This window comes from Eptesicus fuscus, chromosome 7 (genome assembly GCF_027574615.1).
Source record: "Eptesicus fuscus isolate TK198812 chromosome 7, DD_ASM_mEF_20220401, whole genome shotgun sequence".
Lineage (NCBI taxonomy): Eukaryota > Metazoa > Chordata > Mammalia > Chiroptera > Vespertilionidae > Eptesicus > Eptesicus fuscus.
In genome coordinates this window covers 16,334,193-16,348,374 of record NC_072479.1, presented here as the reverse complement: position 1 = coordinate 16,348,374, position 14,182 = coordinate 16,334,193, and the positions used below count along the sequence as shown (strand labels likewise).

At 46.8% G+C, this 14,182-nt stretch overlaps 1 protein-coding gene across 1 annotated transcript in view; it reads left to right on the top strand.

Moving 5' to 3' along the window:
* Positions 1-14,182, top strand: part of B4GALNT3 (beta-1,4-N-acetyl-galactosaminyltransferase 3) — a 92,974-nt gene that overhangs the window by 60,398 nt on the left and 18,394 nt on the right. Inside the window, exons 2-3 of the mRNA XM_008153385.3 lie at positions 6,110-6,213; positions 7,232-7,309. Of these exons, the coding sequence (XP_008151607.2) occupies positions 6,110-6,213; positions 7,232-7,309 (182 nt within the window). The remainder of the gene's footprint in view (positions 1-6,109; positions 6,214-7,231; positions 7,310-14,182) is intronic.

Below are 14,182 nucleotides of genomic sequence, written 5' to 3'. Positions count from 1 at the left end.
CCATAGCCACAAGATGGCGGCATCCAGTCCCCTCAGCCCCACTGGAGTCTCCAGTCCTTTCAGCCCAGCCAGGGGAGGGTGGGAGGGTGGCAGGCATGTGGTGTGGCCGGACCCACCCTCAGCCCCCCAGCCGCCCAGGGCCAGCCTGAGGTGCAGGCAAGCCTCAGATGGTGGCTGCCCAGCCGCCCAGGGCCAGCCTGAGGTGCAGGCAAGCCTCAGATGGTGGCTGTCCAGCCGCCCAGGGCCAGCCCGAGGTGCAGGCAAGCCTCAGATGGTGGCTGTCCAGCCGCCCAGGGCCGCCTGAGGCTCAGGTAACCAGAGCTGGCCGAGGCTTGCGCTGCCGGCAGTGGCAGAAACAGAGGTGTGATGGGGGCGTTGCCTTCCCCTGATTGCCGGGTTGCCTCCCACCCCTGAAGGCTCCCAGGCTGTGAGGGGGGGCAGGCTGGGCTGAGGGACCCCCCTCCAGTGCATGAATTTTCATGCACCAGGCTTCTAGTATTAATATAAGTGTACATATGCCTGACACATAAATGTTAACTGTTAAGGGTACATCAGTAATAATTTCTCTTGCATCAAGTTCCCTGGGGTGTTATGGGCTGGAAAGGAAAGGTGAAGCCACACAGACATTGGAACTTTGGGTTTGCCTTAGAGACTCTCTCCCAGTCCTGGCTTCCTCCCTGGCTGTCTGTGCCACCTCAGGTTTGTGGTGGGGTCTAGGCCCTGGAGTTTTCTTGCCATAGCATCTTTGTTCTGCTGAGGATGTGTAACTAGCCCTCGCAGTCCCTCCTTTTTTTGTCCTAGTCTCAGTGTTGGTTCCTGGCATTTGTGGAACTGTGGTCTGGGTGTCACAGCCTCCTGTTTCCTGGACAACCTCCTGTTCTCTCGAGGGACAAGGGCTCCAGCTCTTCTCATCTCCTCCGGATTTCATCACCTTTTCTCTGTACAGATGCTGGGCCTCTTAGCACATTGTCTACATTCACCTGGATCTTTGTGTCCTTTACACCTGTGGGCCAGCTCTATGAGGCTCCTCCTTCAACTCCATGTTCCCATGTTCCCACGGCCTCTTTGCAAGAGGGGAAGGAGCTCTGCCCCACAGCTGGAGATAGAGCTCCAGAAATACAATTTCCATGGCCTCTGCCTCCTGGATGTTACTCCCCTCCTCACACGCACACCACCCCCCCCCCCCCCCCCTTCTGGATGTTCCCACCACCACCTCTAATGCTTCCACTTCTCTTTCAGGCATTACTCTTTAAACCCCATCCTAGGTTCCCTGTCTTAGTAAATGGCAACTCCAGCCTTCCAAACTGCCGAGGTCAGAAATCTTTGAATCATTCTCAATTCCTTTCCCCATATCCAATGCATCAGCAAGCCTGTCAGCTATACTTTCAAAATCCAAAATCTGCCTTAGCAGCAAGAGGCTTACTTTCTTCCTGGTATGAATGTCCTGCTTGACCACATGACATATCAACCAGAGAATCAAACCAGAAGTGAAGAGAAATGAATGTAAGTTTCAGATCTGCAACACTGGGCCTAGTAATAAAATGATAACTTGCAGTGTGTTAAGTGTTTGTTATGTTCCAGGCACTAAGTCCTTTACATGGGTTATCTTACTCTGTGACCTTGGGCTGATGACTTTACCTCTCTGTTTCTTTATCTCTAAAATGGAGATGACAGCTCTGACTGGTTTGGCTCAGTGGATAGAGCGTTGGCCTGCAGACTGAAGGGTCCCAGGTTCGATTCCGGTCAAGGGCATGTACTTTGGTTACAGGCATATCCCCAGTAGGAGGTGTGCAGGAGGCAGCTGATCGATGTTTCTCTCTCATCGATGTTTCTAACTCTCTATCCCTCTCCCTTCCTCTCTGTAAAAAATCAATAAAATATAAAATAAAATAAAATATAAAATAAAATAAAATAAAATAAAATAAATAAAATAAAATAAAATAAAATGGAGATGACAGTGTGAAGCTGTAGTGAAATAATGTATGTGAGAGTGTTTGAAAAAAAGGTACCAAGAAATATATGTAGACCCAAAATGATTATCTGCAGGCCTTTGAAGAGTCCATATTACACAGAGGAGGAATGATGGCAAAGTTCCGGCTGATGGTGAATTTGATAGCCCCGTTTTGTGAAGGCAGAATGTGAGGCCCATGGTGCTGCTTTATCTGTCACCTGAGATCGGGGTGTCTGTCTTCTGGCACAAATGTGACACCTGTTGTAGGAGAAATCGGCCTTGGCAGCTGGCACTCTGGGAGGAGAGGTCTGGCCAGGAGCAGGAGGAGTTCACTTACTAGAAGGCAAGTGACAAGCGTCAGTAGTTAAATCAGCACATTCTTTAGCTCCATGTTCCCCAAGGGGACTAAGCAATGCCTGGGTATCCACTAGCTGTGTTAATACAGAGGAAAAGGCAGGGGGAAGGGACCTACCAAATGCCCAGCCCAGGGCCTCACACTTCATAGGCACTTGGTGAGTATTAAGTGTGTGTTGGGGGAATGGCTAGGGGGACAGCGGGATGTGGGATGGGAGAACAGAAAACAGTACCCATGAAACACAGAAAGTGTTACCTTGCTCCACCACTGAGTCACTGAGTCACTGCTGGCCCACAGTCCACTTACTTCTCTGGTCAATAAGCACAGAGAGAAGAGAGTTACTGGCCATTTGCAGTTTATTTAATTTTTTTTTTTTACATCTTTTTACTGATTTTTAGAGAGAGAATAAGGGAAAGGGAGAGAAACATCGATGTGAGAGTGAAACATCAATTGGCTGCTTCCTGTACACACCCCAACCAGGGATAAAGCCCACAACCCAGGCACCTGCCCTAACCAGAATCAAACTGGCAACCTTTTGGTGTACAGGACAATGCCCAAACAACTGAGCCACACTGGCCAGAACTGAAGTTTATAGAATTTTAAATGGGCTAGAACTCACATCTTCTGACTCCCAAGTCCAAAACCCCAAAGTCAGAAATTGTCAGGGGGAAGGAATGCTTACTGAGTACTTACTGTGTGTGTGTCAGACACCACACTAGGTCTGACATGCATAATTTAGTCCTCACACTGGTGCTATGAGGCAGGTGTTTTTATCCCGCCATCCAGATGAAGAAACTAAGGCCAGAGCAGTTAAATTACTTGTTCAAGTAGTCACTGTTTCTAAGTGGTGGGTGTACAGTTTGACCTTTCTGACTCCAAAGCCTTGCTTGTCTTTCTTCTATATTGTGAAGTTTGCAAAGGGAGTTTCCTACTCCTTTGATTGCTGAAGGCTGACCTGTGGACTTTGCATGTATTTCAAAGCCATTCAGACTCACCTGTGATCCAGGGGCAGGGCATGGTTAGGATCACCTCCACCCCCCACAGTGGGTTTTCCTTGTTCACTGAGAGAGCCACTGCTTACCTTCCTTTAAAGAGAAGTAGAGCTGGGCAGTAGTTAAAGGTGATGAAGACAGATTTTGTTCAGTTCTATCACAATATGGGAGAGAGACTTCGGTGTAGAACTGAGCTCAATTCTCAATATGGCGAAGACTGGGGATTAATAGTCAAGAAACAGACTGAGTGGGTCAGTGCATGAAAAATTACTAAAAAGAGACATTAGGTGTATGGGGATTCTTGCTAAAAACATTTAACAGGATTTTTCCTAAAAACTGGGTTAGGCAGGCCAAGTACAGGGCCCAAAGATGAGGCCTAGTCTACAAGAGGGCTCAGAGGAGCCTGTCTGAGATATGGCCAAAGAGAGAGTCTTTGTCAATGCCCAGTGAATGCCAGGAGAAGACATGCTGAAGACCAAGTGGTAGTTCATTGGCCTTAGGGTAAGTTGTCTCACTTTTGGTGTGACTTTTAAGAGTCAAAAGAATTTGACTGGAATTTAAAACTCATTATGAGAAAGAATGTGCATCTGAGACCTATAACTCCCACTGATAGGGCAAAAAGCATTTTTATTGTTATTTCCTCACAACTTTATCTGAAGTAGGTGGTTTTTAGTCATAAGTGCAAAGTCAAGGAAGAGATGACCCAATCGTTCAGAGGCAGAAGCAAGCAGGGACTGCCCTCTCCCTCCCAAGGGTGACTTATTTTTCACCCAGCCACCTGAGCCCCCAGCCACTAGCAGCAGCTCTCAGGGTTTGGGAAGGGATGGGCTCTTACATGAGATGTGGCTGAGTTGGGATGAGCAGATGAACAAACAGCTTTCCCCTGAGCTCATCCAGAAATGCAGGGTATAAATCTAGGCACATTTGTTATCTTTCTGCCTCACTCCCATATCCTCACCTCACTTCAGTGGCCCCAGAATCCTGCTTCCCCAGAACATCCCCTGCATGAACTAATCTGACCTGCTGTTTCTGACTGCCAGCTGGCCAGCCATGGAAACAGGAGAGACCTTGATAACAGGCAGAGGGATAAATCTGCAGAAGTTCCTATAAACATAACATGCGCAGAGGTTTGATGTCTGTGTAGAAACCCAAAGGCGCAGATCCTCAGCTGAGGCCTCTGCCCCCAGAACTCCTCAAAGTCTGTGCCAAAAAGTCCCACAGGAGCAAATGTAGGCGGAATGAGGAAACGCTGGCTTATGAGACAGAGAGGCTCTCTGTTCTGATTCTGGCTTTGAAACAACTAACTCTGTGACTTTAAACTCTGAGCTTCTCTTTCGCCATCTGTAAAATGGGAGTAATCAGACCTGGTCTATTTCATAGATTTTCATAAGGCTCGAATGAGATCATGCCTATGAGGTGCTTAGTAAACACTAAAGGGCCACACAAAACTGTAAGAAAAGCACCCCCACACCCTCAAGGTCTATCTCCTCCTAGAGTCCGCTACATAAACACGCATGCAAAACACTGATGTCCACCTTCTGTGGGCCCATATTTGTGGGTTGTGCTCTTTCCTCTGTCTGGTTGACTGTCCATCTCTCTCCTGGTGCTGCAAAGGGGTTCCTGGGACACTTCTGCTTTCGGCCTGCTATTGGCTCCCAGGGATCAGAGATGTTGGTCTCACTCCTGTGTGCTGTATCCACTGTAGTATCATGGTGTAGCGTCTTGATGGAGTTGTTGGAGGGAAAGCAGCAGCTCATTCAAAATCCATCTAAACACTTGGGTTCTAGTCTTAGCCTTGTCACTATACACTACGTGAGCCTAGATGAGCCATTTGACCAGCCAGGGTCCCATTTTCCTCACCTGGAAATGACTACATGATCCTGAAAGCGCCTCCAGCCCTTGATTGTCTATGATTCTGATTATGGCTAACAGTGGTTTGGTTCCACATATTCAAAGTCTAACATCCATGCCCAAGCCATCTCCTTGACACGAAGTAAGCTCTGATCCCCAGTGAATAGCAGTGTGACCACTAAATTTTTATTTCTCTCCACCCTCACCCTCAGTGCAGCTCCTTGCCTCTTTGCTTGATTATGAATGCAAGCGGTTTCCTGTACCTTCTCACTTTTATCATAGTTTGGCTTTTAGCCTTCCCAGATGTGTATAAGCCAACCAGTTCTAGAGCTGTCAGGGTGCAGGCCTCAGTAGTCACACAGCCCCCAGATCAATCCAGAAATATCTAGGCCTCGAATCTTATAAATTTGTTTGACACACACCAAGTCCCAGGCCCACCCTTTCCTGCCTCCCCCAGTCCTGGATCCTTCCAGCAACCCAGTGATTAATGCTGTGCAGTTGTGGGTTGGGGCTACCCAACTAGATACCATGCTATTTCCCTGGGCTTAAAGGAAAAAGACTGAGCTGGAAAGGGAACTCGTGCAGGGAAAAGCTTAGTTCCACTGCCTTTCACAACCATTTCTCCACAGCAGCCTTGGGAGAAATCTGCCTCCAATGGAAACTGGGGAAGACTCAGCCTGTACCAGTGGGAGGACAATGCTCCATTTCCACTTGATTTGTGGAAGACAGCAAATCCTAATGGGCTACCAGCTCATTTCCTCTCTCTCTGCCCAGCTGACCTTGGCCAACATTGTAATTTTCTCCCAACACCACCCTTCACACTTCATACCCACCATATGAAGAGGGGTGAGGAGCAGCAGAAGGAAACATGATTACCTCTAGTATTCCCCCCAAATCTTACAGGTTTCTGAGGTCTTCAAGTGTTGTTGACCTTGTTCCTCTCTTCTTTCCCTTCCACAGGGTATGGCAACTGGAGAGAACTGGCCAAGGCTCTAGCCAGCAGGAACATTCCAGCTGTGGATCCAAATCTTCAGTTCTACCATCCCCAGAGGCGAGGCCTCCAGGTGTGTGGCAGAGCCAGCCCATTTTCCCTGCCAGTGAATTAACATGGGACCTCAGCTGCCCCTGCCCTTATAGCCTAAGGGAAACCTGCTTTTCTGAGATAAGAGAGACAGAGGAGAAAGAGTCCCTGGGATGGCAGCCTGACCTCAGAGGATTTCCTAACTGGTTGGGTAGAAATGTGCATCCTGTCCTCCTCAAAGCCTTCATCACATAGTTCAAGATGCCCGTGTCTACGCTCCAGGTGTGTGGCCGCCATCTCCAGCAGCAACAGAGGGCTTGAGGCGGGACCAGCATGTCCTGCCTTCTGCCAGCCTGAAGACTGGGCTGGCACTTTAATTATGATTCCAGATCCTTACTTCTAAGAGTCAGAGGTGATGCGATAGACAGACACCCCTCCCCTGCAAATAGCTGGGGGACAGATTTGTAATGGAGCACTTTTCCTGTAATGTTTCTTGGACCAACAGTCCCTAGTGAGGCAAGAGCAGCATTGGGTTTGGGGTGCAGGGGAGGGAGGTTAGGGAAATTGCGATTCAATTTAGCCTGGAGCCCAGTGGTTGCGTCTAGAACAGATATGGACCCTGAAGACTAGACCAGAGCCAAACGGAACCTGTGGACTTGCACAGTAGGGAACAGTTGGGACGTCCCTAAGGAGCTCCCACTTGTTAGGACAAATGAGGGAGAAATCTGGGCAGAGTCCTGGGGGATACAAAGGAAGGAAGGCAAGGTCTTGCCCTCTGGAGAGCCTGATCTAATTAGAAAAAGTTTCTTTCCAAATGGGAAGACTGAAAAAAATGCAGGAAGTAAAAGAACCTCGGGAGATGCATGGATGAAACTGTAAGCAGGTTTATTCCTGAGGTATATAATGTGAATGATAAATGGAGTGTCCCTTAAGTGCATAAGCTTCCTGGGCCCAGGGCTGTGTCTCCTGACCTCTACTTCCCCAGGGGTGCTTTCAAGGGGCCCCAAATCCTGTTCTCACCCTAATATTCCCACCAAGTTCATTCTTCACTCTTCTGCCAGGACCAAGACTTTGAGCGAGGTGGGAGCAGTAACAGCAGCTACCTGCAGTGGAATAAAGCTGTCCCCTGGCTCTCAGAGGTAAGGGCTGTCCCTGTTTTTTGAGGGGGTTATAGCTTTTACAGATCATTCCGGAGACCACAGAAAATTTTTTTCCAATTATTGTTAAACATTTTTAGCTAATTTGGGGGAAAGATGAGGGGGGTGGTTCTAGGCTTATTCGATTTTCTTGCTTTAGAGAAGAACTAACATTTGCTATGAGCCTACCATGTGCTAGGCTTTGTGTATCATCTCGTTTCAGCTTTAATACCCTGTAAAATAGTATCACTATCCTCACTTTATAGGCAAGAAAAACAAGGCTCAGGGAAGCCACAATTTCCATGTCCCCGCCAATTCCCCATATTAAAGATAGGCTTTCCAAACTGTCTTTCTTGAACCACTAAGCCCCATAAAATATTCCAGGAAGAAAGGAGTTCATTGTTAAATAAGGTTTAAAAGCTATATACTGCATCCACTTCTTGGAAATACACATTAGCACATGAAAGTTTCTGAGAAGTTCTGCAATAATCTGTTTAACTTGGTTTAGCTCAGCATGTACCAAACTCACTTGCCTCCTGAATTGCTTTTTCCCACGGAACAGCTATTAATAATTTATGAAACCAGTTTTTTAAGGAACATACATTATGAAAACAGTATTTTAAGGAATATATGTTGTTTCAGAAAATTTTTACAGGAAGCGGTTAAGCGTGTGAATAAAAAAAAAAAGTTGTCATTACCATCATGATACCTTTTATTTATAAAGGATTTAAGATTTTTTCCTTTGGTCAAGAAACGGAAGCTCAGAGAGGTTAATTAACATGCTTAAGATTACCTTGAGTAAATACTTATGCCAAGACTCCATAGTACCATGGTGCTTTGGGGTGAATATTGTAAATTTGGGTTTCATATTTTACAACTTGTCCACACAGATCACTTTTCTGGGCTGGGTGGTACTGGCTAGCCCATTGTCTTTACCCGTACTCATCACAAGTTGATCTCTTCAGCCTGGGTGATTTTATTTCCAATCTACCCATTTGCTGTGGGGCAGGCGTGAAGGAGGCAGTATCATGCTAAATGTGACATTAGGAGTAGGTTATTCATCCTGTGAAACTGCCTGTTTAAAGCCCTGAGAGAGGATGGGTTACAACACTGGTACACTTACACTAGGTGACATCATCAGGTAATTATGCCCCACCCCAACTACAGATAGTATTTTCAAAAGAAGGTGCCTTAGAGACTATTGGTCCAGTGATCCAGCCTTGTCTCCTTTGAGCACAGTTTGGATCTTTTTTTTTTTTTTTAATATATATTTTTTTTATTTCAGAGAGTAAGGAAGAGGGAGAGATAGTAACATAAATGATGAAAGAGGATCATTGAGCCCGCAACCCGGGCATGTGCCCTGACTGGGAATCAAACCATGACCTCCTGGTTCATAGGTCGATGCTCAACCACTGAGCCACCTGGCCAGGCTGGATTTTTAAAAATATCTTAATTCTTTTCAGATGTTTATTGGCTACTATATTTCTTCTCTTTGGATTGCATATTTGTATCTCTTGCCCCATTTTTCATGGGGTGATTTTCTGTCACCCCATGAAAAATGGGCAAGTAGTTTATATCACTAATCAATGCCAGTTTATTCATTTACAAGTTATAAATTACATAAAGTATTTATAATTTAGTTTACCAATTAGTGATATAAACTACTTGTCCCATGCTATAAATGTTTTAGCAGTTTATTTATAGTGACCAGAATATTTTTCTTTTCTTTTTGGATCATTTTTCTTCTTTTCTTAAAAACAATTTTATTTATAATGTCAGATATTTTGTTTGTAATCTATTCTTTTTCTTTCTTTATTTTAGAGAGAGGGGGAGGGAGAGGAATAGGGAGATAAACACATCGATGAGAGAGAAACATCGGTCAGCTATCTTCTGCACACCCCCTACCAGGGATTGAACCACAACCCAGGCATGATCAAACACGTGACTTCTTGGTTCATGGGTTGATGATCAACCATTGAGCCACATGGGCCAGGCTGGATAATTTTTCTTGATGAACTAATTATTTTGAAAAATTATAATTACTCACCAGCTGGTGTGGCTCAGTGGTTGAGGGTCAACCTGTGAACCAGGAGGTCACTGGTCCGATTCTCTCGGTCAGGGCACATGCCAGAGTTGCGGGCTCAGATCCCCAGTGGGGTGTGTGCAAGAGGCAGCCAATCAGTGATCTCTCTTACTGATGTTTCTATCTCTCTCTCCCTCTTTCTTCCTTTCTGAAATTAATACAGATATATTTTTAAAAAAGAAAGATTATAACTACATAACATTCTGCATTTATTAATTATTAACGTTTCCACTTTTTTTTGCCCATCTAGAATAGAGATATACAGGGTGTTCCCAAAAAATGTATACATGCTCAAACAACTGATAGCTTCGTTTTGAAAATGAAATGTATTTTAATAAACACTGCCTTTATAATTATTCAAAGTGTGTGTATACATTTTTTTGGGATACCCTACATATAAAATGACAATGGTGAACAATAATAAATAGTGATTAATATAAAATTAACTTTTTAAAGAATAGTTGATCTTTTAGTAAGAGTATATGGCCTTTTGGTGGTAAATACCTGATTTCCTTTTGTTTTTTTTAATACTCACCCAAAGATATGTTTTTATTGATTTTAGAGAGAGGAAGTTAGAGAGAGAGAGAAAGAGAGAAAGAAGTTAGAGAGAAATAGCGATTGATTACCTCCTGTACGCACCCTGACGGGGGATTGAATCCACAACCTAGGTATGTGCTCTGACCAGAAATCAAACCTACAATCTTTTGATGTACAGGACAAGGCTCCAATCAGCTGAGCCACCTGGCCATGGCTGACTTTGTGTTTTGTTTTGTTTTTATAATATGGAAAGTAGCTTACAAAATCCCCATTACAGTCTTCAGGGATCTTTGGGGAGTCACTGATCCAATCTTCTTATTTTACTAACAAGGAAAATAAGGGCCTGAAAGGTTAAATTACTAACATATGAAGGCACATATGTTCCAATTCTCTTCCAGCCCATCAAAGGGACCTCTTTCTTCCCATCCCCTTACCTGTCTCCTGTCTTGACATATAGTTTCTGCAATGAGTGCTCAGGTTAATGATATGTCATTTATTGAACAAGTACTAGCTGCCAGGAGCTGTTAGGTAATGAGAGGGGTTAACCCACTTACTCACTCAAGGTGGCATAGCTAGTACATAGCCCTGCTCTGGTGGGAGCAAGGAAGAATATAAGAAGGCTGACAGTCTCTTTGACTGTCTCCCTGCCCCAGACATTGGCCACTCACTCTCTGAGGCCAGGAGTCACTCTTGAAAGCAGAACAGTCTTGGACATTCTACTTGGAGTGTCAGAGAGAGGCCATCAGAATGGATGGCCAGGGAGGCTGGCCTTCATGGGGTAACTGCCCTCAAAAATTTATTCCTGTCAACCCAAATCATAAATACTAATTAGGAAACCCACTAATTAAACCTCAATGCCAGTTTATTCATTTACCAGTCAATATATGGGTCCTTTGACCAAAACACTGTCTGCTATTCAAGATACTCCCTCTGGAAAACCAAGAGAGTTATAAGAAAGAAATTTGGTGAACACAAAATCAGATCAAAACAAATCCGAATTTTCGTGGGTCATGTCCTGTGGGCTTTGGTGAGGCAGCATCTCTTAGGAGAGGGTTGGGATGCAGATTCCTTCTCAGGCTCTCCTTTTTTGGGGTATGTGGTGGTGGTGGTTTATAGTTTTATTGAGATATAATTTATATACCATACTAGAGGCCTGGTGCACAAATTCGTGCATGGGTGGGGTCTGGCTGGCCTGCCCTGATCGGGGCGATCCGGCCATATGGCCAGGGGGAGGGGCCGTGGGCGGTTGGCGGGCCAGCCCCATCCCCTGGTCGAATTCCTGGTTGAACTCCCGGTTGAACTCCTGGTCGAGGGGACAATTTGTATATTAGCCTTTTATTATATAGGATAATTCACCCATTTAAAGACACTAATTTACTTTCTGTCTCTCTAGAGTTGCCTGTTCTGGACATTTCGTGTAAATGGAATCATATAACATGTGGCTATTTGTACCTGACTTCTTTCATTTCATATTTTCAAGGCTCATCATGGTGTAGCATGTATCAGTACTTCCATTTCTTATTGCTGAATAATATTCTATGTGTGGATGTACCACATTTTATGAATCCATTCCTTGATACATGGATATTTGGGTTGTTTCTGCTTTTTGGTTTTCATGACTAATGCTGCTGTGAATGTTTGCGTACAAGCTTTTGTGTGGATCAGACTTTTCTGTTCTCAGCACCCAGAAACACCATCATCGTACCAAGTGATACAAGTGGCATCTCCGTTTGTTTACGAGTCATCTATTCAGATGGAGAATCTTACCTATTAGGATTTCACCAAAAGGGCCTTTGTCCTTTCCTCAAAATCCAGAGCTACCTCTTACCTTCCTGGAGTTTGGAGCTCTTAATTTCAAGGCAGAGTTCTCTCAAAGGACAGGTGTAAACAGGGAACCAAGAGTAGCTTGAGTAGAAACTTGGAACAGGAGTCTGGTATATAGGAACCAGTGACCTCATTGTCCTGCTGTGTTGGGGTCATGTGGTCCAGCCTCTGTGCGTCTCCTGGGCGAGGCCTCATTGCCCCATGAGGTGGGTGAGCCAGCAGCCTGCCGTGCTGGTTATGCGAGTGTGAATCTGACTGAGCAGCAATGCGGCCAGTGGAAGGCCAGTGAGTGAGGCTCATCCTGTGATGGGCTTTGGACCTCTCCTGGAGGTAGAGCTGATGTTCCTGCCTTCCTGCCCTCTGCACCCCACACCTCTGCATACCACACCTTTTTATCTTTAACCGGTAGAAAGCAGTCACTCAGTGCTTATAGAATAAATGAGGAAACATGTGGTTCTGGGCTTAACTTCTCCAAAATAATTGAGATATGCAGGGAACACAGAGGAGGGAAAGGGCCTCGGGGAGAAGGATTTGGGAAGAGCCTTGAAGGATGAGCTGGAGTTGGCAGGTCAGGAGGAAAGGAAAGGGCCTTCCAACCAGGAAATAGTATTTGCAAGGCAAAGAGAGGTAAAGGAGTTGGCTGTGGGTGGAGTGTGGATGTGTGACAGGGAGTGGTGTGAGGTGAGGCTGGCAAAGTAGGTCAGTCGTGCCAGGGTGAGGTTTGTTCTGCAGCCTTCTGGGAACATCCAGAGCAGCAATGCTGCAGGCAGGGGGAAGAATTATCGAGGGGGAGAGCTTTGACCAGTTGGAGGCTCTGCTACAGGCCTGGCAAGCCTAGTGAGGCCTGGTCGAGGCAGCATCGTGGGGGTGGAAGATGGTGGGCTTTCCTGTGGAAGGACCCATCAGGCTGGCCTCACCCTTTTCCTCCCACAGCCTCCCCACTTCCACAGGATAATTGCTGTGTGTCCTTAGGGAGTCCGTTCACCTCTGTGGGCATCAATATTCTCACCTCTCAAACGAGAGGCTTCCAACAGATACTTTCTCCACTACTTGTAACTGGGAAGCTCCATATCCTTCATTGGCTGTGGATGTGCTCTGGCAATGGGAGTACCCACGGCCCTTCCCTGGGTCTCAGCCACTGCTACCATAAACAGTGGAAAGTGGGCAAATGGCGGTGCTGATGAGCCTGAGTCCCACCTCCCTGCCAGGTACAAAGTCCGCAAAGCTTGGAGGGACGCAAATCCTGGTGGGGTTGCAATGCTGAGCCTGGGGAAGAAGGTGGTGCCCGCTGGTCCCTAAGGGACTCCCCACCTACAGCCTGAGGGTGGGTGAAGCATGGTTTGAGGGCTAGCTTCATGCTGGGTGAGGCCTAGACCTCCAAAGGAGATGGAGGTCCTCTTTCTGCACTCACTCCCGCCCTGCCTGTGGTTTCCTGCAGCACCTCAGGCGAGGCCGTGAGAGGGCGGTGGGAGGCAGCGAGCCCTGCTCTTCCCTCCTTCCCTCCTTTCCCTGCCCAGACCCGCTGTGGCCTCTGGCCTCCTGGCTGAACACAGAGACTTCTCCAGCAGCATGCCCTGCCTCCGCATCTTGTTGTGGATCTGAGCACCCTGCCCTGGAAGTCCTAGGAAGGGGCAGTGAGGAGGCCATTGGCAGAAGACACTGAGACTTGTAAATGGGACTTAAGGAATTTCTCCAGAAGGAGCACAATGTACCCATTCTTTCCTTCCAAGAAGCCTGAACCTGCCCCTCCCCCCACCCACCTACCCTGCCCACATTCTTCTACCACCCATCCCAGCCCCCCACTCATATTCCCTGGAGTGATGGCTGCTTCCCAAGATCCCACATTCCTAGCGCTGAGCAGGCCAGCACACCCAGGAAGTGCCAAGCTGCTGAAGGGATGGGGAAATGACAGGATCTCCTTGGTCATTTCTGGATCCAGCTGTGAGCTAGTGAGCTGGCGCCTGTGCCCACCCCACCAGCCACATTCCTGTTGAGGAGTTCTTCCCCACCCCCATGTTCTCTCCCTTCCCATCTCTCCCTCCAGATCTCTTGTTGGAGACCTTATGTCACTTCTATCTGGGCTTCCAGGCTCGGGGGCCCTTTCTGTTTTCCTAAGGGCAGCTTAGGTTTTGATCACTGATGGGCCACAATGGGGAGGGCAGGGCAGGGTCTGTTTGTGTAGAGTAATTGAGGTCCCACCTCCCACAACCTGGAGATTAAGCTCTGGGGGAGGGGAGGAGAAAAGAGCTGAGGTGGGGTAATCTGAAACTCCTTGTCAGGATAAATTGGGACAGTATCCCCATGCTTCCCCCTCCCCCCGCCCCCCCAAGCTCCAGGCCTCCACTCACTCTGAGTACTTGCTGCTGCCTTAGTCCTTTCATTTGAAGGGGCCTCTGCTCCAGGCCTTCATGCCCTGTCCTGAGGAGGAGAGA